The following is a 27,856-nucleotide window of genomic DNA, read 5'->3' as shown; positions in this document are numbered from 1 at the left end:
TTACTCCCCTCTGGCAGGAGGCTGAGGTCCATCAGGATCAAAATCTATTTAAGTTCTGATTATCATCACTGTACCCCGCAAAATCGTATATCTGCTATAAATGGACATTCGGTGCAACCCAGATGAGGATGGGTTCCCTCTTGAGTCTGGTTCCTCTCAAGGTTTCTTTCTTATGCCATCTCGGGGAGTTTTTCCTTGCCACAGTCCCCACCGGTTTGCTCATTAGGGACAAACTTACTTATAAAGAACATATTCACTTTTAATCACTACATTATCTGTGTAAAGCTGCTTTGAGACAATGTTCATTGTTAAAAGCACAATACAAATAAAAATTAATTTAATTTAATTGAAGTTGGAGACTAAGGAAGGAGAAAAGGATTTATACTGATTGGCCAGGCAGAGGGACCGAGCTGGGAAGGATGTGCTGCAAGTTAGAGCAATAAAGGATGGAGATGGAAAAGTGTTGACTAGTGAGAAGAATGTGTTGAGAAGATGGAGGAAGTATTTAAGCAGCTGATAAATGAGGAAAACGAGAGAGAGAGAAGGTGGATGGTGTGGAGATGGTGAAGCAGGAAGTGCATAGGATTAGAAAGGAGGTTGTGAGAGCAACGATTAAGAGGATGAAGAGTGAAAAGTCAGTTGGACCAGATGACATACCAGTAGAAGCGAGGAGATGTTTAGGAAAGATGGCAGTGGAGTTTTTTTAACCAGATTGCTTAACAAAATTGTATTTATTTTAATTCATGTGTTGCATTAACACAACCAACAAGAACCACCCCACCCTGCACTTTGGACTTATTTGGGGAAAATTATCATTGCACTACATTATTTACATTATTATTTGCACTGGCTCACTTTACATACCCTGCAAAAACTGTATAGCTAATGTCTTTATATTTCTTTTCTTAATTTATTCTTTTATTTTTCTAGTTTTTTGTTTAGTTAATCATTTTTTTATAGCCCCAGCACACCATCACAAATTCCTTGTACATGCAACCCATGATACTTTACAATAATGATGATTCTGAATTCCATGAAAATTATAAACAGCTTTAATCTTTAATCTTCGCATAGAGAAGTCACGACTGATCAAGTTCATGAATTTTATTGCTATTAAGATATCAGCATAAACATCTCAGGAGCAACACTTTCTGGTCTTTTAACTTCCTGGATATCTCAGCTGGTAGGATGGAGGACTAAGGTGCATGCCCAGACTGTGATCCACAGACGTTTATTTATGATGTGTTATTAACATACCAGGTATCTTTTACCTTCTTCGATAGCATTGTAGGTGGAGTGGAGAATCGAGGATGCTCGACCAGAAGCATCTATATGTCGCTGGTTTTGCTTTATCACAAGATTTAATAAGACAACGTTAAAAAAGACTCAGTTCCCTGACCGGGAATCGAACCCGGGCCGCGGCGGTGAGAGCGCCGAATCCTAACCACTAGACCACCAGGGACTGTGCGTCATGACTCCGTTTTGTTTGTTGGACGTCGTACACACTATAGGGTGCGCGCGCTACTTCAAAATGAATTTTGATAACAATTATAATATGTCGGATTTTTTTATTCACCCCCCCAAAAAAAATAATAATAATAATGCAGTTTCACTCAAAAGGTGTTATGAAAATACTACTACCAATACCACTTCCTGGGAACCAGAATCTCTTTTAGGACCTCAAGTGGGTCCTTTCATTTAAAAAAAACACACCAAGGGTTAACTTCCTGCGACAGCTGAAGAAGTTCAACCTACCAAACAAAATGATGGTGCACTTCTCCACCTCCATCACTGAATCCATACTCACCCCTCCATCACCAGCTAAAATGCAGCTGCCATTGCTAAAGACAAAGGCAAACTGCAGACTGTCATCCACTCTGCTGAGAAGGTGATTGGTTGTAATCTTCCACCTCTACAGGACCTGAATTCCTCCAGGACTCTGGAGTAACTAGTATTGTGGCTGACCCCTCTTACCCTGGACACAGACTTTATGAATCACTCTTCTCTGGCAGGAGGCTGAGGTCCATCAGGATCAAAATCTATTGCCACAAAAACAGCATCTTCTCCTCCGCAACCGACCTCATCAACAATATCAAGAAACCATCATCTCTGATCTGCTTTTATAAACTTTAACATTACAGTAATGTAGACCTCACACTGATCATTTCATATGTGTTACATTAAAAAATTAAAGCCCGTCTCTGTGGCACTGGTATTGAAGGCGGTCTACTTTTCCATGGCCCACCCTGTATTTATTTATTCTTTTATTTTCCTACTTTTTATAGTTAAACATCAAAGTCAGCAAATTTTTATTTATTGAACAATCTTTTGAAAGACTCCCAGAGAGCAGTGAGTTGGGCCTTTAGGTCTTGAGCATAAGGATCTATCTTGTGCTGCATCGCCTGGCTGCTCTGGACAAGCTGGCTTTGAAAACTTTGAAAGAATGGGACTATGTTTTTCTGGAAACCCTGCAGGTGTTGCTCCAGTTCCTGCTTTAGCTCCTCATCTTGGGGTTCCATCTTGGCCTGAAGCTCACTCATTTTCTTCTCCAGACTCGTCTATAGCTACTCACTTTTTAGGAAAAGAGACATGGCATCAGGAGGTGGAGGTACGTGCTGGAGAGAAGTGGAATGAAAGTCAGTAGGAGTAAGACAGAGTACATGTGTGTGAATGAGAGGGAGGGCAGTGGAGTGGTGCAGTTGCAGGGAGAAGAGGTGGAGAAGGTGGAGGAGTTTGGATACCTTGGTTCAGCAGTGTAAGGTGATGGAGAGTGTGTTAGAGAAGTGAAGAAAAGAGTGCATGCAGGGTGGAGTGGGTGGAGAAGAGTGATAGCAGGAAAGTTTATAGGACTGTGGTGAGACCTGAGGTGTTGTATGGTTTAGAGACAGTGGCATTGAGCAAAAGACAGGAGGTGGAGCTGGAGGTAGCAGAGCTGAAGATGTTGCGGTTTTCATTGGCAGTGACGAGGATGGACAGGATTAGAAACTAGTGTATTAGAGGGACAGCGATAGGGTTTTATTTATTTTTTGCTTATTTACCAGGGTGGTTCTTTACCTTCCTGGATATCTCAGTTGGTAGGATGGAGGACTAAGGTGCTCAATAAGGGCTGTTCATGCATGCCCAGACTGTGATCTTATACTGATCCACAGTTGTTTATTTATGACGTGTTATTAAAATTCCAGGTATCTTATAATGTCTTTAATAGCATAGTACGTAGAGTAGAGAATTGAGGATGCTCGACCAGAAGCATCTATATGTCGCTTGTTTTGCTTTGTCACAAGATTTTATAAGACAACGTTAAAAAGACTCAGTTCCTGACCGGGAATCGAACCCGGGCCGCGGCGGTGAGAGCGCCGAATCCTAACCACTAGACCACCAGGGACTGTGCGTCATGACTCCGTTTTGTAAGGTTTCTTTCTTATGCCATCTCGGGGCGTTTTCCCTTGCCATAGTCGCCACTGGCTTGCTCATTAGGGACAAACTTACTTATAGAGAACATACAGTGGGGAAAATAAGTATTTGACACATCAGCATTTTTATCAGTAAGGGGATTTCTAAATGGGATTTCTAATTTCCACCAGATGTAGCCATCAAGCCAAATATTGAATTCATTCAAAGAAATCAGAACATATAAGTATACAAGTTGAGTCATAATAAATTAATTGAAATGACACAGGGAATAAGTATTAGGCACATAAAGGTAACAAGGTGCAAAATGGCATAGAAAGCCAGGAGATTACCTGAAATCTGTCAGTATTGGGAGAGAAACCCTGCCAGCTATCAGTACTAATTGATATCAGATGCTTTAGTCCTAATTGATGGCATATAAAGGCTTCTCATTACCCAGGAGGCACACAGGAAAGACTTCATGATGGGTAAAGGCAAAGAATTTGCTCAAGATATTCGTAATCTTATCGTCAAAAAGCATTTTGATGGAAAAGGTTATAGGCGCATTTCCAGAATGCTGAATGTTCCTGTGAGCACTGTGGGGGTCATTATCCGGAAATGGAAAGAGCATCAGTTCACCATAAACCGGCCATGATCAGGTGCTCCATGTAAGATCCCTGTCCGAGGAGTCCAGAGAATAATCAGGAGAGTTCGCCAAGAGCCAAGAACCACTCGGGCAGAACTTCAGGAGGACCTTGCATCAGCAGGTACTGTTGTTTCAAAGAAAACTATAAGCAATGCACTGAACCGGCGTGGCATCCATGCACGCTCACCACGCAAGACTCCATTGCTGAACAAAAAGCATGTTGAGGCTCGGTTAAAGTTTGCAAAAGAGCATTTGGAGAAGCCTGTGGCTTATTGGGAGACTATAGTATGGTCAGATAAAAGCAAAATTGAACTTTTTGGCAGTCATTCTACACACTGTGTTTGGAGAAGAAATGGCACTGCCCACCACCCCAAGAACACCACACCAACAGTTAAGTTTGGGGGTGGAAGATTCATAATTTGGGGCTGATTTTTAGCAAGGGGTACTGGCAGACTTCATATTATTGATGGCAGGATGAATGGAGAAATGTACCGGGACATTCTGGATAAAAATCTGCTGCCATCTACCAGAAAGCTGAAAATGAAAAGAGGGTGGACATTTCAGCAAGACAATGATTCCAAACACCAGGCCAAGGAAACAATGAAGTGGTTTCAAAGAAAGAAAATCAAGTTGCTTGAATGGCCCAGTCAATCACCTGACCTAAATCCCATAGAAAGTCTGGGGAGAGAACTGAAGAGCAAAGTTCATAAAAGAGACCCAAGGAACCTTCAAGATTTAAACACCATTTGTGTGGAAGAATGGGCCAGAATCACTCCTGAGCAATGCAGACGACTGGTCTCTCCATACAAGAGGCATCTAGAAGCTTTAATCGCCAACAAGGGCTTTTCTGCAAAGTATTAAATAAAGTGTGTTCAATACTTATTCCCTGTGTCATTTCACTTTATTTATTATGACTCAACTTGTATACTTAAATGTTCTGATTTCTTTGTATGAATTCAACATTTGGCTTGATGGCTACATCTGGTGGATATTTTGTGTCAATAGCCCACTTAGAAATCCCCTTACTGATAAAAATGCTGATGTGTCAAATACTTATTTTCCCCGCTGTATTCACTTTTCTGTGTAAAGCTATACAAATGAAAATTAATTGATTTGAAATGAAGTTGGACACTAAGAAAATATTCATTGCACTGCATCACTTTACATACCCTGCAAAAACTGTATAGCTAATGTCTTTATATTTCTTTTTATCTAATTTATTATTTTATTTTCCTAGTTTTTTGTTTAGTTTTTCATATTTTTATAGCCCCAGCACACCATCACAAATTACTTGTACATGCAACCTATGATACTTTACAATAATGATGATTCTGAATTCCATGGAAATTATAAACAGCTTTAATCTTTATCCTCGCATAGAGAAGTCCCGACTGATCAAGTTCATGAATTTTATTGCTATTAAGATATCAGCATAAACGTCTCAGCAGCAACACTTTCTGGGATCTCGGGGATAAAGGGGAATATTCATTTAATGTATGCTCACATAGTGTCCATATACCAACCCACAGATCTTGATACCTTTATTTTATAGTAAAGACACTTTATCTGGCAAAATTGCCTTTGGGGAGCATATATCTATACGGATTTACATGTAAGGAAAAACCAATTCCTCCACAGGTAAAAAAGCGTTAAAACTCAGCACGGCAAAAATGTGTGTATAAAAAGAATTGATGTATACCTGAAGCTGGTTTATTTGCACAGCCTGTATATAATGATCATCAGTCTTAAGAGCCGTTAACACACCAGTTATGATATATTTTACAATGTTGGCTAATTTGAAATAATTTGATAGAATGTTTATAGGAAATGCAGGTAAATTTGCATCTTTTTAGAATTTAAATCTAAAATAATAAATAAAACATAAACATGCAGCATTTATAAAAAGCAAAAATATAAAACTATTTTAGATAGATAATATTAAAAAGAGTTTTCGTTTTTGCTCATTTACCAGGGTGGTTCCTGGATATCTCAGCTGGTAGGATGGAGGACTAAGGTGCATGCCCAGACTGTGATCCACAGACAGTTTATTTATGATGTGTTATTAACATACCAGGCATCTTTTACCTTCTTCGATAGCATTGTAGGTGGAGTGGAGAATCGAGGATGCTCGACCAGAAGCATCTATATGTCGCTGGTTTTGCTTTATCACAAGATTTAATAAGACAACGTTAAAAAAGACTCAGTTCCCTGACCGGGAATCGAACCCGGGCCGCGGCGGTGAGAGCGCCGAATCCTAACCACTAGACCACCAGGGACTGTGCGTCATGACTCCGTTTTGTTTGTTGGACGTCGTACACACTATAGGGTGCGCGCGCTACTTCAAAATGAATTTTGATAACAATTATAATATGTCGGATTTTTTTATTCACCCCCCCAAAAAAAATAATAATAATAATGCAGTTTCACTCAAAAGGTGTTATGAAAATACTACTACCAATACCACTTCCTGGGAACCAGAATCTCTTTTAGGACCTCAAGTGGGTCCTTTCATTTAAAAAAAACACACCAAGGGTTAACTTCCTGCGACAGCTGAAGAAGTTCAACCTACCAAACAAAATGATGGTGCACTTCTCCACCTCCATCACTGAATCCATACTCACCCCTCCATCACCAGCTAAAATGCAGCTGCCATTGCTAAAGACAAAGCCAAACTGCAGACTGTCATCCACTCTGCTGAGAAGGTGATTGGTTGTAATCTTCCACCTCTACAGGACCTGAATTCCTCCAGGACTCTGGAGTAACTAGTATTGTGGCTGACCCCTCTTACCCTGGACACAGACTTTATGAATCACTCTTCTCTGGCAGGAGGCTGAGGTCCATCAGGATCAAAATCTATTGCCACAAAAACAGCATCTTCTCCTCCGCAACCGACCTCATCAACAATATCAAGAAACCATCATCTCTGATCTGCTTTTATAAACATTAACATTACAGTAATGTAGACCTCACACTGATCATTTCATATGTGCTACATTAAAAAATTAATGCCCACCTCCGAGGCACTGGTATTCTTTTATTTTCCTACTTTTTATAGTTATTCATATTTTTGAACACCAGCACACCAAGATAAATTATTTTTTGATAAAGGAAAATCAAATTCTGATGAAAAATATAAAAAGCTTTAATATTTACAATAGCATAAAAAATACAAAAATAAGTGTAAGCGACATGCTGTTAATCCTTTTGGTGAAAACATCAAAGTCAGCAAATATTGGATTTGTTGAACAATCTTTTCAAAAGACTCCCAGAGAGCAGTGAGTTGGGCCTTTAGGTCTTGAGCATAAGGATCTATCTTGTGCTGCATCGCCTGGCTGCTCTGGACAAGCTGGCTTTGAAAGCTTTGAAAGAATGGGACCATGTTTTTCTGGAAACCCTGCAGGTGTTGCTCCAGTTCCTACTTTAGCTCCTCAGCTTAGGGTTCCATCTTGGACTGAAGCTCACTCATTTTCTTCTCCAGACTCGTCTTCAGCTCCTCACTTTTCAGGAGAAGAGACACGGCATCAGGAGGTGGAGGTACGTGCTGGAGAGAGGGGGAATGAAAGTCAGTAGGAGTAAGACAAAGTACATGTGTGTGAATGAGAGGGAGGGCAGTGGAGTGGTGCAGTTGCAGGGAGAAGAGGTGGAGAAGGTGGAGGAGTTTAGATACCTTGGTTCAGCAGTGCAAAGTGATGGAAAGGGAGTTTGAGAAGTGAAGAAAAGAGTGCAGGCAGGGTGGAGTGGGTGGAGAAGAGTGATAGCAGGAGTGATTTGTGATAGAAGAGTATCTGCGAGAGTGAAAGGGAAAGTTTATAGGACTGTGGTGAGACCTGAGGTGTTGTATGGTTTAGAGACAGTGGCATTGAGTAAAAGACAGGAGGTGGAGCTGGAGGTAGCAGAGCTGAAGATGTTGCGGTTTTCATTGGCAGTGACGAGGATGGACAGGATTAGAAACTAGTTTATTAGAGGGACAGCGATAGAGTTTTATTTTTTTGCTCATTTACCAGGGTTTTTTTTTTTTACTTCCTGGATATCTCAGCTGGTAGGATGGAGGACTAAGGTGCATGCCCACTGTGATCCACAGACGTTTATTTATGATGTGTTATTAACATACCAGGTATATTTTACCTTCTTTGATAGCACAGTAGGTAGAGTAGAGAATTAATGATGCTCGACCAGAAGCATCTATATGTCGCTTGTTTTGCTTTGTCACAAGATTTTGTAAGACAACGTTAAAAAGACTCAGTTCCCTGACCGAATCGAACCCGGGCCGCGGCGGTGAGAGCGCCGAATCCTAACCACTAGACCACCAGGGACTGTGCGCCATGACTCCGTTTTGTGTGTTGGACGTCGTACACACTATAGGGCGTGCGTGCTACTTCAAAATGAATTTAAATAACAATGATAATATGTCGGGGTTTTTTATTCACCCCCAAAAAAACCAAAATGCAGTTTCACTGAAAAGGTGTCATGAAAATACTACCACCAGTACCACTTCCTGGTAACCAGAATCTCTTTTAGGACCTCAAGTGGGAGCTGAATATCAGCTCTATCATTAAGAAAATACACCAGAGGTTATACTTCCTGCGACAGCTGAGGAAGTTCATCGTACTAAAGAAAATGATGGTGCACTTCTCCCCCTCTATCACTGAATCCATACTCACCCTCCATCACCAGCTAAAATGCAGCTGCCATTGCTAAAGACAAAGCCAAACTGCAGACTGTCATCCACTCTGCTGAGAAGGTGATTGGTTGTAATCTTCCACCTCTACAGGACCTGAATTCCTCCAGGTCTCTGGAGTAACTAGTTTTGTGGCTGACCCCTCTTACCCTGGACACAGACTTTATGAATCACTCCCCTCTGCCAGGAGGCTGAGGTCCATCAGGATCAAAATCTATTGCCACAAAAACAGCATCTTCTCCTCTGCAATCGACCTCATCAACAATAACAAGAAACCATCATCATCATGTCTGATTTGCTTTTATAAACATTAACATTACAGTAATGTAAACCTCACACTCATCATTTCATATGTGCTACATTAAAAAATTAAAGCCCGTCTCTGTGGCACTGGTATTGAAGGCGGTCTACTTTTCCATGGCCCACCCTGTATTTATTTATTCTTTTATTTTCCTACTTTTTATAGTTAAACATCAAAGTCAGCAAATTTTTATTTATTGAACAATCTTTTCAAAAGACTCCCAGAGAGCAGTGAGTTGGGCCTTTGGGTCTTGAGCATAAGGATCTATCTTGTGCTGCATCGCCTGGCTGCTCTGGACAAGCTGGCTTTGAAAACTTTGAAAGAATGGGACTATGTTTTTCTGGAAACCCTGCAGGTGTTGCTCCAGTTCCTGCTTTAGCTCCTCATCTTGGGGTTCCATCTTGGCCTGAAGCTCACTCATTTTCTTCTCCAGACTCGTCTATAGCTACTCACTTTTAGGAAAAGAGACATGGCATCAGGGGTGGAGGTACGTGCTGGAGAGAAGTGGAATGAAAGTCAGTAGGAGTAAGACAGAGTACATGTGTGTGAATGAGAGGGAGGGCAGTGGAGTGGTGCAGTTGCAGGGAGAAGAGGTGGAGAAGGTGGAGGAGTTTGGATACCTTGGTTCAGCAGTGTAAGGTGATGGAGAGTGTGTTAGAGAAGTGAAGAAAAGAGTGCATGCAGGGTGGAGTGGGTGGAGAAGAGTGATAGCAGGAAAGTTTATAGGACTGTGGTGAGACCTGAGATGTTGTATGGTTTAGAGACAGTGGCATTGAGTAAAAGACAGGAGGTGGAGCTGGAGGTAGCAGAGCTGAAGATGTTGCGGTTTTCATTGGCAGTGACGAGGATGGACAGGATTAGAAACTAGTTTATTAGAGGGACAGCGATAGAGTTTTATTTTTTTGCTCATTTACCAGGGTTTTTTTTTTTTACTTCCTGGATATCTCAGCTGGTAGGATGGAGGACTAAGGTGCATGCCCACTGTGATCCACAGACGTTTATTTATGATGTGTTATTAACATACCAGGTATATTTTACCTTCTTTGATAGCACAGTAGGTAGAGTAGAGAATTAATGATGCTCGACCAGAAGCATCTATATGTCGCTTGTTTTGCTTTGTCACAAGATTTTGTAAGACAACGTTAAAAAAGACTCAGTTCCCTGACCGGGAATCGAACCCGGGCCGCGGCGGTGAGAGCGCCGAATCCTAACCACTAGACCACCAGGGACTGTGCGCCATGACTCCGTTTTGTGTGTTGGACGTCGTACACACTATAGGGCGTGCGTGCTACTTCAAAATGAATTTAAATAACAATGATAATATGTCGGGGTTTTTTATTCACCCCCAAAAAAACCAAAATGCAGTTTCACTGAAAAGGTGTCATGAAAATACTACCACCAATACCACTTCCTGGTAACCAGAATCTCTTTTAGGACCTCAAGTGGGAGCTGAATATCAGCTCTATCATTAAGAAAATACACCAGAGGTTATACTTCCTGCGACAGCTGAGGAAGTTCATCGTACTAAAGAAAATGATGGTGCACTTCTCCCCCTCTATCACTGAATCCATACTCACCCCTCCATCACCAGCTAAAATGCAGCTGCCATTGCTAAAGACAAAGCCAAACTGCAGACTGTCATCCACTCTGCTGAGAAGGTGATTGGTTGTAATCTTCCACCTCTACAGGACCTGAATTCCTCCAGGTCTCTGGAGTAACTAGTTTTGTGGCTGACCCCTCTTACCCTGGACACAGACTTTATGAATCACTCCCCTCTGGCAGGAGGCTGAGGTCCATCAGGATCAAAATCTATTGCCACAAAAACAGCATCTTCTCCTCTGCAATCGACCTCATCAACAATAACAAGAAACCATCATCATCATGTCTGATTTGCTTTTATAAACATTAACATTACAGTAATGTAAACCTCACACTCATCATTTCATATGTGCTACATTAAAAAATTAAAGCCCGTCTCTGTGGCACTGGTATTGAAGGCGGTCTACTTTTCCATGGCCCACCCTGTATTTATTTATTCTTTTATTTTCCTACTTTTTATAGTTAAACATCAAAGTCAGCAAATTTTTTATTTATTGAACAATCTTTTCGAAAGACTCCCAGAGAGCAGTGAGTTGGGCCTTTAGGTCTTGAGCATAAGGATCTATCTTGTGCTGCATCGCCTGGCTGCTCTGGACAAGCTGGCTTTGAAAACTTTGAAAGAATGGGACTATGTTTTTCTGGAAACCCTGCAGGTGTTGCTCCAGTTCCTGCTTTAGCTCCTCATCTTGGGGTTCCATCTTGGCCTGAAGCTCACTCATTTTCTTCTCCAGACTCGTCTATAGCTACTCACTTTTAGGAAAAGAGACATGGCATCAGGGGTGGAGGTACGTGCTGGAGAGAAGTGGAATGAAAGTCAGTAGGAGTAAGACAGAGTACATGTGTGTGAATGAGAGGGAGGGCAGTGGAGTGGTGCAGTTGCAGGAGAAGAGGTGGAGAAGGTGGAGGAGTTTGGATACCTTGGTTCAGCAGTGTAAGGTGATGGAGAGTGTGTTAGAGAAGTGAAGAAAAGAGTGCATGCAGGGTGGAGTGGGTGGAGAAGAGTGATAGCAGGAAAGTTTATAGGACTGTGGTGAGACCTGAGATGTTGTATGGTTTAGAGACAGTGGCATTGAGTAAAAGACAGGAGGTGGAGCTGGAGGTAGCAGAGCTGAAGATGTTGCGGTTTTCATTGGAAGTGACGAGGATGGACAGGATTAGAAACTAGTTTATTAGAGGACAGCGATAGAGTTTTATTTTTTTGCTCATTTACCAGGGTTTTTTTTTTTTACTTCCTGGATATCTCAGCTGGTAGGATGGAGGACTAATGTGCATGCCCACTGTGATCCACAGACGTTTATTTATGATGTGTTATTAACATACCAGGTATCTTTTACCTTCTTTGATAGCACAGTAGGTAGAGTAGAGAATTAATGATGCTCGAACAGAAGCATCTATATGTCGCTTGTTTTGCTTTGTCACAAGATTTTGTAAGACAACGTTAAAAAAGACTCAGTTCCCTGACCGGGAATCGAACCCGGGCCGCGGCGGTGAGAGCGCCGAATCCTAACCACTAGACCACCAGGAACTGTGCGTCACGACTCCGTTTTGTGTGTTGGCACACTATAGGGCGCGCGTGCTACTTCAAAATGAATTTAAATAACAATGATAATATGTCGGGGGTTTTTTATTCACCCCCCAAAAAACCAAAATGCAGTTTCACTGAAAAGGTGTCATGAAAATACTACCACCAATACCACTTCCTGGTAACCAGAATCTCTTTTAGGACCTCAAGTGGGAGCTGAATATCAGCTCTATCATTAAGAAAATACACCAGAGGTTATACTTCCTGCGACAGCTGAGGAAGTTCATCGTACTAAAGAAAATGATGGTGCACTTCTCCCCCTCTATCACTGAATCCATACTCACCCCTCCATCACCAGCTAAAATGCAGCTGCCATTGCTAAAGACAAAGCCAAACTGCAGACTGTCATCCACTCTGCTGAGAAGGTGATTGGTTGTAATCTTCCACCTCTACAGGACCTGAATTCCTCCAGGACTCTGGAGTAACTAGTTTTGTGGCTGACCCCTCTTACCCTGGACACAGACTTTATGAATAACTCTTCTCTGCCAGGAGGCTGAGGTCCATCAGGATCAAAATCTATTGCCACAAAAACAGCATCTTCTCCTCTGCAATCGACCTCATCAACAATAACAAGAAACCATCATCATCATCTCTGATTTGCTTTTATAAACATTAACATTACAGTAATGTAAACCTCACACTCATCATTTCATATGTGCTACATTAAAAAATTAAAGCCCATCTCTGTGGCACTGGTATTGAAGGCGGTCTACTTTTCCATGGCCCACCCTGTATTTATTTATTCTTTTATTTTCCTACTTTTTATAGTTAAACATCAAAGTCAGCAAATTTTTTATTTATTGAACAATCTTTTCGAAAGACTCCCAGAGAGCAGTGAGTTGGGCCTTTAGGTCTTGAGCATAAGGATCTATCTTGTGCTGCATCGCCTGGCTGCTCTGGACAAGCTGGCTTTGAAAACTTTGAAAGAATGGGACTATGTTTTTCTGGAAACCCTGCAGGTGTTGCTCCAGTTCCTGCTTTAGCTCCTCATCTTGGGGTTCCATCTTGGCCTGAAGCTCACTCATTTTCTTCTCCAGACTCGTCTATAGCTACTCACTTTTTAGGAAAAGAGACATGGCATCAGGAGGTGGAGGTACGTGCTGGAGAGAAGTGGAATGAAAGTTAGTAGGAGTAAGACAGAGTACATGTGTGTGAATGAGAGGGAGGGCAGTGGAGTGGTGCAGTTGCAGGGAGAAGAGGTGGAGAAGGTGGAGGAGTTTGGATACCTTGGTTCAGCAGTGTAAGGTGATGGAGAGTGTGTTAGAGAAGTGAAGAAAAGAGTGCATGCAGGGTGGAGTGGGTGGAGAAGAGTGATAGCAGGAAAGTTTATAGGACTGTGGTGAGACCTGAGATGTTGTATGGTTTAGAGACAGTGGCATTGAGTAAAAGACAGGAGGTGGAGCTGGAGGTAGCAGAGCTGAAGATGTTGCGGTTTTCATTGGCAGTGACGAGGATGGACAGGATTAGAAACTAGTGTATTAGAGGGACAGCGATAGGGTTTTATTTATTTTTTGCTTATTTACCAGGGTGGTTCTTTACCTTCCTGGATATCTCAGTTGGTAGGATGGAGGACTAATGTGCATGCCCACTGTGATCCACAGACGTTTATTTATGATGTGTTATTAACATACCAGGTATCTTTTACCTTCTTTGATAGCACAGTAGGTAGAGTAGAGAATTAATGATGCTCGACCAGAAGCATCTATATGTCGCTTGTTTTGCTTTGTCACAAGATTTTATAAGACAACGTTAAAAAAGACTCAGTTCCCTGACCGGGAATCGAACCCGGGCCGCGGCGGTGAGAGCGCCGAATCCTAACCACTAGACCACCAGGGACTGTGCGTCATGACTCCGTTTTGTAAGGTTTCTTCCTTATGCCATCTCGGGGCGTTTTCCCTTGCCATAGTCGCCACTGGCTTGCTCATTAGGGACAAACTTACTTATAGAGAACATACAGTGGGGAAAATAAGTATTTGACACATCAGCATTTTTATCAGTAAGGGGATTTCTAAGTGGGATTTCTAATTTCCACCAGATGTAGCCATCAAGCCAAATATTGAATTCATTCAAAGAAATCAGAACATATAAGTATACAAGTTGAGTCATAATAAATTAATTGAAATGACACAGGGAATAAGTATTAGGCACATAAAGGTAACAAGGTGCAAAATGGCATAGAAAGCCAGGAGATTACCTGAAATCTGTCAGTATTGGGAGAGAAACCCTGCCAGCTATCAGTACTAATTGATATCAGATGCTTTAGTCCTAATTGATGGCATATAAAGGCTTCTCATTACCCAGGAGGCACACAGGAAAGACTTCATGATGGGTAAAGGCAAAGAATTTGCTCAAGATATTCGTAATCTTATCGTCAAAAAGCATTTTGATGGAAAAGGTTATCAGGTAATCAGGAGAGTTCGCCAAGAGCCAAGAACCACTCGGGCAGAACTTCAGGAAGACCTTGCATCAGCAGGTACTGTTGTTTCAAAGAAAACTATAAGCAATGCACTGAACCGGCGTGACATCCATGCACGCTCACCACGCAAGACTCCATTGCTGAACAAAAAGCATGTTGAGGCTCGGTTAAAGTTTGAAAAAGAGCATTTGGAGAAGACTGTGGCTTATTGGGAGACTATAGTATGGTCAGATAAAAGCAAAATTGAACTTTTTGGCAGTCATTCTACACACTGTGTTTGGAGAAGAAATGGCACTGCCCACCACCCCAAGAACACCACACCAACAGTTAAGTTTGGGGGTGGAAGATTCATAATTTGGGGCTGATTTTTAGCAAGGGGTACTGGCAGACTTCATATTATTGATGGCAGGATGAATGGAGAAATGTACCGGGACATTCTGGATAAAAATCTGCTGCCATCTACCAGAAAGCTGAAAATGAAAAGAGGGTGGACATTTCAGCAAGACAATGATTCCAAACACCAGGCCAAGGAAACAATGAAGTGGTTTCAAAGAAAGAAAATCAAGTTGCTTGAATGGCCCAGTCAATCACCTGACCTAAATCCCATAGAAAGTCTACGGAGAGAACTGAAGAGCAAAGTTCATAAAAGTGGCCCAAGGAACCTTCAAGATTTAAACACCATTTGTGTGGAAGAATGGGCCAGAATCACTCCTGAGCAATGCAGACGACTGGTCTCTCCATACAAGAGGCGTCTAGAAGCTGTAATCACCAAAAAAGGAATCTCCAAAATGAATTTTAATAACAAGTATAATATGCCGGGGTTTTTAATTCACCCAACAAAAACAAAATGCAGTTTCACTCAAAAGGTGTCATGAAAATACTACCATCAATACCACTTCCTGGGAACTATCACCTCTCAGGACCTCCAGGCTGGATTTTTTTTTTTGATTATGTCTCTCACAGTGGACATGCACCTACGATGACAATTTCAGACCCCTCCATGATTTCTAAGTGGGAGAACTTGCAAAATAGAAGGGTGAGGTGTTGTATGGTTTTGAGACAGTGGCATTGAGTAAAAGCCCACAGGTGGAGATGGAGATAGCAGAGCTGAAGATGTTGAGGTTTTCATTGGCAGTGACGAGGATGGACAGGATTAGAAACTAGTTTATTAGAGGGACAGCGATAGGGTTTTAGTTTTTTGCTCATTTACCAGGGTGGTTCTTTAAATTCCTGGATATCTCAGTTGGTAGGATGGAGGAATAAGGTGCTCAATAAGGGCTGTTCATGCATGCCCAGACTGTGATTTTATACTGATCCACAGTTGTTTATTTATGACGTGTTATTAAAATACCAGGTATCTTTTACCTTCTTTAATAGCATAGTACGTAGAGTAGAGAATTGAGGATGCTCAACCAGAACCATCTATATGTCGCTTGTTTTGCTTTGTCACGAGATTTTATAAGACAACGTTAAAAAAGACTCAGTTCCCTGACCGGGAATCGAACCCGGGCCGCGGCGGTGAGAGCGCCGAATCCTAACCACTAGACCACCAGGGACTGTGCATCATGACTCCGTTTTGTGTGTTGGACGTCCTGCAGACTACAGGGTGCGCGCACTACTCCAGAATGAATTTAAATAACAATGATAATGTCATTTTTTTAATTCACTCAAAAAAAAACACAAAATGCAGTTTCACTTAAAAGGTGTCATAAAAATACTACCACCAGTACCACTTCCTGGGAACCAGAATCTGTTTAGGACCTCAAATGGGAGCTGAATATCAGCTCTTTCATTAAAAAAACACACCAGAGGTTATACTTCCTGCGACAGCTAATGAAGTTCAACCTACCAAACAAAATGATGGTGCACTTCTCCACCTCCATCACTGATTCCATACTCACCCCTTCATCACCAGCTAAAATGCAGCTGCCATTGCTAAAGACAAAGCCAAACTGCAGACTGTCATCCACTCTGCTGAGAAGGTGATTGGTTGTAATCTTCCACCTCTACAGGACCTGAATTCCTCCAGGACTCTGGAGTAACTAGTTTTGTGGCTGACCCCTCTTACCCTGGACACAGACTTTATGAATCACTCTTCTCTGGCAGGAGGCTGAGGTCCATCAGGATCAAAATCTATTGCCACAAAAACAGCATCTTCTCCTCTGCAATCGACCTCATCAACAATATCAAGGAGCCACCATCATCTCTGATCTGCTTTTATAAACTTTAACATTACAGTAATGTAGACCTCACACTGATAATTTCATATGTGCTACATTAAAAAAGTAAAGCCGTCTATGTGGCACTGGGAAATATGAAAAGCTTTATTATTTACCATAGCATAGGGACGTCTTGACCGAAAGAGTTCATAAATTTTATGTCTAAATAAATTTCTGTCTAGCAAAAGTAGAAGTCTGATATTGGTCTAGGTTCCATTTCTTGTTTTAGTGGTAATCCAAGTAATACTAATTACCTGAACAAATGTAAGACTAAATATATCACTCTCAGTATCCACTGTCTAATGTCTTATACTTTATCACGTTAGTGTCTGTCATCTGAATATAAAGTGTGAAATCCATTACGAAAATTGACACATAAAAGAAGTTAAGATATCTGGAACTAAATACAATTCTGATTGGATCCTTTAAAAACCACAAGACAGACAGAGTTCCAGGGCATCTAATGCCATTAGCAATCATCTCTCTTTAGAAAATAAGACAAAACTTAAAAATTTTCTTTAAATTCCATAAAAATGAAAATGGACAAAAAACCTATAAAACCCTAAATAAGCATTTTAAGTATATTGCAGAGATTACATTTTTAATTATCAAGTTTCAAGTCAAGTCAAGTTTATTTGTATAGCGCTTTTCACAACAGACATTGTCTCAAAGCAGCTTTACACAAATCAACAGTGATGGTGAATGGTGTGAATTTGTCCCTGATGAGCAAGCCGTGGCGACTGTGGCAAGGAAAAACTCCCTTAGATGTTATGAGGAAGAAACCTTGAGAGGAACCAGACTCAAAAAGGGAACCCATCCTCATCTGGGTGACATCAAGAGTTTGATCATAAATCTTTCAACAATAAAGAACACTGGACAGTGAGAACTAACATGATTACTGGAGTATAAGATTATAAGTGATGTTCTTTCTGCAGTCTTATACAGTCTATATGGTTAGTAGCTCCGAGTTTTATGAGCTCAGCATTTGTGATCACCACAGATCCAGCATCAGCTTCTCCATGCCAGAGCCTTTAAACACTCCAGGAGGTCCAATGTCAAAACTCCACACATGTAGCGGGATCCAAATGGCACTGGTACGTCTCTAGATGGTTCGGGATGTTTGTGAGTTCGGCATCTACTTCTTCAAAGGTCCGTAATCATCACGAGGTGGGAGGTGACTGAGCTGGCCAAACCTCAGGGTGTCTCGGGATGGGGAGAGAAAGAGAAGCAGTGGAGAGGAATTAGCGTAGCTGCTGTTCATGATATTAACAGCACAAGTTGATAATGTGCATGTGATCAGATGTTCTGGAGCACAAGGTTATGATGTGAGACGTATGTTATGTGTAGGCTTTGCTAAAAAGATATGTTTTTAATCTACACTTAAACTGGGAGAGTGTGTCTGAGCCCCGAACACCGTCAGGAAGACTATTCCAGAGTTTAGGAGCTAAATGTGAAAATGCTCTACCACCTTTAGTGGACTTTGCTATTCTAGGAACTACTAGAAGCCCAGAGTTTTGAGATCTCAGGGAGCGTGGCGGATTGTAGCGTGTTAAAAGACTGGATAGATACATGGGAGCCAAACCATTTAGTGCTTTATAAGTGAGGAGTAATAGTTTGTAGTCTATTCAAACTTAACAGGAAGCCAATGTAGGGACGATAAGTTCGGGGTTATGTGATCATATTTTTTTGACCTTGTAAGAACTCTGGCTGCTGCATTCTGGACTAACTGAAGCTTGTTTATTAATGATGCAGGACATCCACCTAGTAACGCATTACAGTAGTCTATTCTGGAGGTCATGAACGCATGGACGAGCTTCTCTGCATCAGATATAGATAACATATTTCTTAACTTAGAAATATTTCTAAGGTGAAAGAAGGCTGTTTTTGTAACTTGATTGATGTGATTTTTGAAAGACAAGTCGCTGTCTAGAATAACACCCAGGTCTTTTACCGTTGAACTAGTGGTTACAGAACATCCGTCTAAATGCAGGTTGAGATGCTGGAGCGTCTGTATACTAGTTTTTTATTATGACAACATTATTGATATATAAAACTGGAATAATGGCAGGGTTTGAGGTATTTGAAGTTTCTGACTCGGGTCATATTTAACTGATTGTTATCACTTTAAATATTAATTGTGAAATTAATATTTGGAATTGCACAAGGCTTTATTCCAGTACTCTGTTTCCTATACCGGAAACAATTATTTGTACACCTGACATTGGTTTTCAATGACATTGAATGATGATTTCATACAATGACTGATAGAATGACTGATTTCTGTCCACATTAATGCCTGAATATGTGTAGCAGACATATAATTAAATTTTGTTTTGTTTCACTTGAAAGTCTTTTTGGATAAAAGCATCTGACTACCTAACAAAAATAAGTGTAAGCGACATGCTGTAAATCCTTTTGGTGCAATAATTTTTTCAAAAGACTCCCAAAGAGCAGTGAGTTGGGCCTTTAGGTCTTGAGCATAAGGATCTATCTTGTGCTGCATCGCCTGGCTGCTCTGGACAAGCTGACTTTAAAAGCTTTGAAAGAATTGGATTTTCAGGAGAAGAGACAAAGCGCTATACAAACATTATTGTAGGAAGTCACTTCTTTCTTCCACTGTTCCACCTGCTGCTGCATATTCAATATTAGCTCCTCAACATATGCCTGAAGCTGGCTTTTCGTGGAGCTTAGACGTGCCTTCAGCTGCTCGGCCTCCTGGGACATCTTAGCCAGCAGCTCCTGAGTCAGAGGAGATACCTGGTCAGGAATGTCCTCTGTGTACTTACTGATGGCTTCTGCACCCTCAGAAATCTTAGCACTAAGAGGAAAGAAAGTTGCAATAATAATTTAATGATTTGATTAATACGTTAATTTTGCTATGACAGTATGAAAAATACTTATAAGAAAATGAAAGTATCTACTGCTGTATAAATAAATACCACAATACCAGTCATAAAGCTGGTAAAAGTCTTTATTCTTTATTGCTCACTCGATTTCTTGTCCCATTTCCCACTCCTTAATTTTCTGCAGAATACAGTATCTTCAGTTGTTTGAGTTGCTTTGGCCACATAATCCCAGAATGCATCTTTTACTGTTTCCATACTTATTTTGGCCTGGTCCTGCAAAACCACATTAGCCTGGCAGCCTTTAAAACAAATACAAAATTCAACAAATTATAATTAGTCATTTTTACCTGCAACCAAAACATGGGTAAAAATACTCACAAATTAAAACAAGAGCAAAAACTATGAAGCTCATCATGTCTATTACACAATGATTTCTGTAAATCAAAAGAAAAATCATATAGCATCTATAGCATTTTTTTTATTGTGCAAAAATCTTATTGAAAAAAAAATATAGTAATCAGCCTCTTACTTCACAGCTGTCTCTTTTCTCTGTGTATCTATTTGTGTCAGTTGAGCAGGCATCAGTGATGCAAGAGAGCTGGAATAAGTCCAAAACTCCAAAAAGATGTCACTGTGCCACATCACACATTCTGACAGAACTGATTGAATATAGCCACAAGTCCACAAGGCATCAGCTGGTTTCAAATATCTTTTCCAACAACAAATCTGACAGCATTATTATTATTAACATTTAATACCTTTATTTTATAGTAAAAGACATTTGTCAGGTAAAATTTCTGGAGGTAAACACTTTGGGGAACATAGATCAAGAAAAAACACATTCCTTCACAGGTAAAAAAGTAAAAGTTTAGCACACTAAAACTTGTGTATAGAATTAGAAGAATTGGTGTATAACTGAAGCTGGGTTATTTACATATCGTGTATTTGATGATCGTCAATCTTAAGAGCTGTAAACTATGTTTCACACACCAATTATGACATATTTCACAATATTAGGTATTTTGAAATAATATTTATTACAATGCACATTTATCAGAAATATCCCATGTTTTACATACTTAAAAAGACAACACACTTCATATCATAGCCACATAATTTATGTCTGCAAAATGCTGTAAATGTAAACATTGTAATCTGTTGTTATCATGATCTTTGAAATATGTCTTCGGACTGATTATGTCAATGTTGGCAGGTTTATAGGTCATAATAGTACAACATTTATGTGGGCTTGGGTCCTGAAATAAATATTCATTTTCACTGAATAACTTGAAAAAATGTAAACGTAAGTGGAGACAAATAAAAGATATTGTGGATTGTGTGAAATTCTGAATTGCATGCAAATACTTTACTCTGGTACGATCAAATAGCAAATCTGAATCATGTTTCAAACCCAGACGAGGATGGGTTCCCTCTTGAGTCTGGTTCCTCTCAAAGTTTCTTCTTTATGCCATCTCTGAGAGTTTTTTCTTGCCACAGTCGCCACCGGTGGACAAACTTACCTATAAAGAACATATAAATTTTTTTATCACCACATTATCTGTGTAAAGCTGCTTTGAGACAATGTTCATTGTTAAAAGCGCTATACAAATAAAAATGGATTGAATTGATTTTTACCCAGTCAGATCTTTAGGTAAAAACTAAGGTTAGTCTTTACATTAATATGGTAATTGTTGTCCTATCAGTTACAATGTTGTTTCAAAGTACAGATTGCTTACAGCACTGGAATGTGGCGTGGTTGACCAAGTTTTGTGTTAAATAAACTAAAACTCAGAGTAACTAGAGCTTTTAAATGAACTGTACTGATTGTACTGTAGCATATTCTGTACATATATATCTATCCATCATATCTTTTGGTTATGGAATGTTCTTTTTAGGTAGTAGCTAGGACTGCACCATCATAGATCATAATCCATGACCATAAAATAATATTCAAGCAGCCAAAAAGGAGTTATCTGTTTGTACCAAGGAAGAAAGATTAGCATGTTAGAATTGTATAAAAGAAGGATGGACCAAACAATTGCTGAAACAGTTATTCTGCAGGCTAATTCAGAAAACCCAGAGACTCTAAAATGTTTTTTAAGAGATTCCAAAGAATATATATAAAATAATATAGCTGCAAGCAGCGATGGCGGGCCCTCGCACATTTGTGTATCGCTATACGGTGCCCCCCAGAAAACAATGCACGGTGTGCAAGTGCATCAAGTGGGTAAATATCAGTGGACTATTTTATGTTGTTACTGACCCATTTGGGGACTGTAAGTAAAAGAAACCCCACATTTTAGACAAACAGGGGCGCTAGTGGGCCACTTAAGAGACACACCCTTGTCCGACCTTTTTGGACACACTTAACAGCCGACAAATGTGATGTATGTGTCAAATTTCAAGTTAATCTAAGCACGCCAAAAGCCTTAAATATGCCTGAAATAAAATGTAAGTTTGACGCGTTGCCATGAGAACAGCGTTCGAGATATCAAAAATCACTTTGCAAATTATCATCTACAATGTCTCGCCATCATTTTGATTATGTTTGGTGGCAATCGCATGAATATCCTAGGAGGAGTATTTAAAAGTTAACCACATGCAACTGTCAAAAAATCCACCTTTGTGACTGACACTTCCTGGCGCCTGTTGGTGGCGCTATGTCCAAGATTCACAATAGGCACATTGATGCGATCGGAATCCTTGGCGAACATACACACTGCGTGTCATCCGAATAAGACATTTTTTGCTTTAGATATTAGACACTTCCTGTTTCTCTGAATTCGCCATAAATTTGTCGCCTCGCCATGGCAGCACCGTTCAAAATATAAAAAAATCCCTTCACAATTTAGCAAGTGCAATGTCTCGCATCATGTTCACCATGTTTGATGTCAATCGCATGAATTCCCTAGGAGGAGTATTTAAAAGTTCACCACATGCACTTATGAAACCATCCAAAATGTCCGACTTCCTGTTGGGCGGAGCTAATAGGTTTGATTGTGAAAGTTGTTCGGTCGATGAGATCTATATGCATACCAACTCTCTTACATGTGTGTACATGTTTGCCTGATCTGTGCACCAATATTTGTTTTGCATTACAGGGGCGCTACAGAGCCCTATTGCCACGCCTATGTTCCAGCCTTTGACCGGTCCTAATGGCAGACGACTTTGACGTCTGTGCCAAATCTCCGGTGTTTTCGAGCATGTTGAGGCACACAAAGTGCATGCCAAATGCTTAAATATGCCTGAAATAAAAGTAAAGTTTGAGGCGTTGCCATGGGAACGGTGTTCAAGATATCAAAATCCTTCACAATTTATCATCTACAATGTCTCGGCATCATGTTGACCACGTTTGGTGTCAATCGCATGAATATCCTAGGAGGAGTATTTAAAAGTTCACCACATGCAACTGTCAAAAAATCCACCTTTTGTGACTGACACACTTCCTGGCGCCTGTTGGTGGCGCTATGTCCGAGATTCACAATAGGCACATCGATGCGATCGGAATCCTTGGCGAACATACACACCGCGTGTCGTCCGAATAAGACATTTTTGCTTTAGATATTAGACACTTCCTGTTTCTCTGAATTCGCCATAAATTTGTTGCCTCGCCATGGCAGCAGCGTTCAAGATATCAAAATCCTTCACAATTTAGCAAGTCCAATGTCTCGCCATCATGTTCGCCATGTTTGATGTCAATCGCATGAATTCCCTAGGAGGAGTATTTAAAAGTTCACCACATGCACTTATAAAACAAACCAAAATGGCTGACTTCCTGTTGGGCGAGCTCATAGTTTAGAGGGTGAAAGTTGTTCGGCTCAATGAGATCTATATGCATACCAACTCTCTTACATGTGTGTACATGTTTGCCCCATCTGTGCACCGATATTTGTTTTGCATTACAGGGGCGCTACAGAGCCCTATTGCCACGCCTATGTTCCAGCCTTGATCAGTCCTAATGGCAGACGACTTTGACGTCTGTGCCAAATCTCCGGTGTTTTCGAGCATGTTAAGGCACACAAAGTGCATGCCAAATGCTTAAATATGCCTGAAATAAAAGTAAAGTTTGAGGCGTTGCCATGGGAACGGTGTTCAAGATATCAAAATCCTTCGCAATTTATCATCTACAATGTCTCGGCATCATGTTGACCACGTTTGGTGTCAATCGCATGAATATCCTAGGAGGAGTATTTAAAAGTTCACCACATGCAACTGTCAAAAAATCCACCTTTTGTGACTGACACACTTCCTGGTGCCTGTTGGTGGCGCTATGTCCAAGATTCACAATAGGCACATCGATGCGATCGAATCCTTGGCCGAACATACACACCGCGTGTCGTCCGAATAAGACATTTTTGCTTTAGATATTAGACACTTCCTGTTTCTCCGAATTCGCCATAAATTTGTCGCCTCGCCATGGCAGCACCGTTCGAGATATCAAAATCCTTCGCAATTTAGCAAGTCCAATGTCTCGCCATCATGTTCGCCATGTTTGATGTCAATCGCATGAATTCCCTAGGAGGAGTATTTAAAAGTTCACCGCATGCACTTATAAAACAAACCAAAATGGCTGACTTCCTGTTGGGCGTAGCTCATAGTTTAGAGGGTGAAAGTTGTTCGGCTCAATGAGATCTATATGCGTACCAACTCTCGTACATGTGCGATCATAATTGCCCGATCTGTGCACGAATGTTTGTTTTTAATTACAGGCGCTACAGAGCCCCCTGCCACGCCTGTATACCAGCCTTTCTAAGGCCCTAGTGACAAAGGACTCTGACGTGTGTGCCAAATTTCAAGAGTTTTCGAGTATGTTAAGGGACCTCTAATGACCAATGTGTGTAAAAAATAAACAAAAAAAAAATAAAAAATAATAATAATAATAATAAATATAGCTGCAAGCAGCGATGGCGGGCCCTCGCACATTTGTGTATCGCTATACGGTGCCCCCAGAAAACAATGCACGGGTGCAAGTGCATCAAGTGGGTAAATATCAGTGGACTATTTTATGTTGTTACTGACCCATTTGGGGACTGTAAGTAAAAGAAACCCCACATTTTAGACAAACGGGGGCGCTAGTGGGCCACTTAAGAGACACACCCTTGTCCGACAATTTTTGGACACACTTAACAGCCGACAAATGTGATGTATGTGTCAAATTTCAAGTTAATCTAAGCATGCCAAAAGCCTTAAATATGCCTGAAATAAAATGTAAGTTTGACGCGTTGCCATGAAAACAGCGTTCAAGATATCAAAAATCACTTTGCAAATTATCATCTACAATGTCTCAGCATCATGTTGACCACGTTTGGTGTCAATCGCATGAATATCCTGGGAGGAGTATTTAAAAGTTCACCACATGCAACTGTCAAAAAATCCACCTTTTGTGACTGACACACTTCCTGGCGCCTGTTGGTGGCGCTATGTCCGAGATTCACAATAGGCACATCGATGCGAACGGAATCCTTGGCAGAACATATACACAGCGTGTCATCTGAATAAGACATTTTTTGCTTTAGATATTAAACACTTCCTGTTTCTCTGAATTCGCCATAAATTTGTCGCCTCGCCATGGCAGCACCGTTCGAGATATCAAAAATCCCTTCGCAATTTAGCAAGTCCAATGTCTCCGCATCATGTTCGCCACGTTTGATGTCAATCGCATGAATTCCCTAGGAGGAGTATTTAAAAGTTCACCGCATGCACTTATAAAACAAACCAAAATGGCTGACTTCCTGTTGGGCGTAGCTCATAGGTTGTTCGGCTCAATGAGGTCTATAGGCGTACCAACTCTCGTACATGTGCGAACATAATTGCCCGATCTGTGCACGAATGTTTGTTTTTTAATTACAGGGGGCGCTACAGAGCCCCCCTGCCACGCCTGTATACCAGCCTTTCTAAGGCCCTAGTGACAAAGGACTCTGACGTGTGTGCCAAATTTCAAGAGTTTTCGAGTATGTTAAGGGACCTCTAATGACCAATGTGTGTAAAAAAAAAAAAATAAATAAAAAAATTTAAAAATAAAAAAATAAATTCTAAGGAAAACAATAGGGCTTCGCACCTCTGGTGCAGGCCATTCTGGCCTGCTCCTCGGTGCTCGGGCCCTAATAACAGGCATATATAATATGAATGTGTGTAATGGAGGGTATGTGTGTAATGAAGGGCTTTGCTGTTTCTCAACTATATATTTTTTTTTGTTTTACACATTTCATGTATTAGAGAGGAAAAAGAAAAGCTGATAACAGAAACAATTTGATTGAATTCACTGAATTTCATTTCCTATTGCCTGGATGGTTAATATTGCTCATAACAAATTTTGTAACTTTGGGTTATTTGAGTAAATGTCCATGTATCACAATTATATATGTCTATTTATAAGTAACGTATCCATCACTGATATCTGAAGAAAACTGCTTGTGCAATCATTTTGAATTGGAACTGCAATAAAAATGGTTGTAGACACTATTATGTGTATATACATAGTTGAACCATATACCACATACTGATGGATTCCATAAGAGTTGTGTTGGAGTGAGTGATGTGGCATAACTGACAGCATAGCAGAATTTTGGACTTTGCCTTTTACATCACAGTTCTTCACTGTGTATAAATAGTGAACTGATTGCTTAAAAACACACTCATCAAGGATAAACAGTGCCTAAGACGTAGGGTTATCAAAAGTTTAAGTAAAAAAATAAATATGTAGGTATAACCAATATGTTAAACTTTTTTATCTTTATTTTTCAGAATTCTTTGGACATCGATCCAGGCATGAAGATCCTTGCAGTCATTGCTATAGTAGTATTTAATGGTGAGTATTGTTATTCACACAGCCAAAGAGATACAAGTTAGCAAGCAAAATGTTTTGTGTTCTTTTAAAAGGCTGCCAAGCCAGTGTTATACGGCAGGATGAGGCCAAACCCAGCTTTGAGATGGTAAAAGATGCATTCTGGGATTATGTGTCCAAAGCAACGCTAACAACAGAAGACATCCTGCAGAAGATTAAGGAGTCTGACATGGGGCAAGAAGTCAAGTGTGTGGCATAACATAAAAATGTTATTAAAAATCCTCTCATTTCTATGATGTATGTGTTATCAGAGTAAAATATATGATTTTCTGTTTAGCACTAGGATCTCTGAAAGTGGAGATGCTATCAACCAGTATGCTGTGGCTGTTAAGCATCAAGTGACACCTTTAACTCAGGAGCTGCTGGCTAAGATGTCCCAGGAGGCAGAGCAGCTAAAGGCACGTCTTCAGCAGGACTTTGGCTCCGTCAAGACTGAGCTGGAACCGTACATTGAGGAGCTGGCCTCAGATATCCAGCAGCAGATGGAACAATGGAAGAAGGACGTGGCTCCTTATACGGATGTTCAGCAACCTGAGGCTCTAAGAGCTGCTTTGCTCGTGAAGACCCAGGAGCTGAAAATGAATCTGGAGAAGAGCACGAGTGAGCTTCAGGCCAAGTTGGGACCCCAAACCGAGCAGCTGGAAAAACATCTCCAAGACTTCCAGGAAAACATTGCTCTGTTTGTGCAGAACAGTGAGAAGGTGCCCCAGACATTGGATCCATATGCTGAAGACCTAAAGACCCAACTCACTTCACTGTGGGAGTCATTCACCAAAAACTTTCAGTAATCAGATTTGATTTGATATTTTCATATTTACAATGTTTCAGTAGAAAAAAAACTCTAAAAGGTGTAAACAATTGCTGATTTAGCAGCTTTTCTTTTTTCTTTTTATCATTTATGTTTGTATTTAAGGTCAATGCAATAAAATATACTATTTCAGAAGAAAAAATATTCCTAGAGGTTTCCTTGGAATAAAAAAACAAAACGAATTAATGGCAAATTTCAAATCCACAAATATTGCACTCAATCTTCATTAAGGCTTTTCATTCTGAAGAGGGGCACATGTCACTGGGAAATTTCTACTTGGATTAATTAGTCTCTGTTCATAACTTTTTAAATAGTAACAATAGTAACAAAATACTAAACTGCATCATAGCCACATACAATAGCAGGTTCCATGAGAATTTTCCAAAAAACATCTCGGAGTAGCTTTATATCATCACAGTCTGTCTTACTTGTCATGTTTAAGCACCAAACACACCTATGACAAAGGATTTTTAATAACGTCTTTATCATGCCTCTGTGGTTACTTAATTCAGTTCAAAGTACATAAATGA

General features: G+C 40.5%; 1 protein-coding gene, 5 non-coding genes and 1 pseudogene across 7 annotated transcripts; 1 reads left to right on the top strand and 6 right to left on the bottom strand.

Annotated features, from left to right (window-relative positions):
• Positions 1 to 1,390: 1,390 nt before the first annotated feature.
• On the bottom strand, positions 1,391 to 1,462 carry trnae-cuc. Its single transcript has one exon. It is a non-coding gene; the product is annotated as a tRNA-Glu (tRNA).
• A 2,560-nt stretch (positions 1,463 to 4,022) lies between these two features.
• On the bottom strand, positions 4,023 to 21,207 carry LOC124381835 (annotated as a pseudogene).
• trnae-cuc lies at positions 6,238 to 6,309 on the bottom strand. The gene has a single exon. It is a non-coding gene; the product is annotated as a tRNA-Glu (tRNA).
• trnae-cuc lies at positions 10,170 to 10,241 on the bottom strand. The gene has a single exon. It is a non-coding gene; the product is annotated as a tRNA-Glu (tRNA).
• On the top strand, positions 13,253 to 27,425 carry apoa4a (apolipoprotein A-IV a). Of its 2 annotated transcripts, none has more exons than XM_046844178.1 (4): positions 13,253 to 13,286; positions 26,419 to 26,482; positions 26,554 to 26,704; positions 26,796 to 27,425. In XM_046844178.1, the coding sequence occupies exons 2-4, from the start codon at positions 26,443 to 26,445 to the stop codon at positions 27,304 to 27,306; spliced, it is 702 nt and encodes a 233-aa protein (XP_046700134.1). In that variant the 5' UTR covers positions 13,253 to 13,286; positions 26,419 to 26,442; the 3' UTR covers positions 27,307 to 27,425. The 2 variants fall into 2 exon arrangements, with proteins under 2 accessions (XP_046700134.1, XP_046700133.1); XM_046844177.1 differs by lacking the exon at positions 13,253 to 13,286 and adding an exon at positions 26,299 to 26,336.
• On the bottom strand, positions 13,958 to 14,029 carry trnae-cuc. Its single transcript has one exon. It is a non-coding gene; the product is annotated as a tRNA-Glu (tRNA).
• trnae-cuc lies at positions 16,094 to 16,165 on the bottom strand. The gene has a single exon. It is a non-coding gene; the product is annotated as a tRNA-Glu (tRNA).
• Positions 27,426 to 27,856: the final 431 nt, after the last annotated feature.

Source organism: Silurus meridionalis, chromosome 29 (assembly GCF_014805685.1).
Source record: "Silurus meridionalis isolate SWU-2019-XX chromosome 29, ASM1480568v1, whole genome shotgun sequence".
Lineage (NCBI taxonomy): Eukaryota > Metazoa > Chordata > Actinopteri > Siluriformes > Siluridae > Silurus > Silurus meridionalis.
This window is presented reverse-complemented; position numbering and strand designations above follow the sequence as displayed.

Bases quoted from the DNA above. Each gene is read 5' to 3' on its own strand.
- apoa4a (XM_046844178.1), top strand. From the start codon at position 26,443: ATGAAGATCCTTGCAGTCATTGCTATAGTAGTATTTAATG. The intron at 26,483-26,553 runs GTGAGTATTGTT...TTCTTTTAAAAG, and splicing joins TGCTATAGTAGTATTTAATG to GCTGCCAAGCCAGTGTTATA. The intron at 26,705-26,795 runs GTGTGTGGCATA...TTTTCTGTTTAG, and splicing joins GACATGGGGCAAGAAGTCAA to CACTAGGATCTCTGAAAGTG.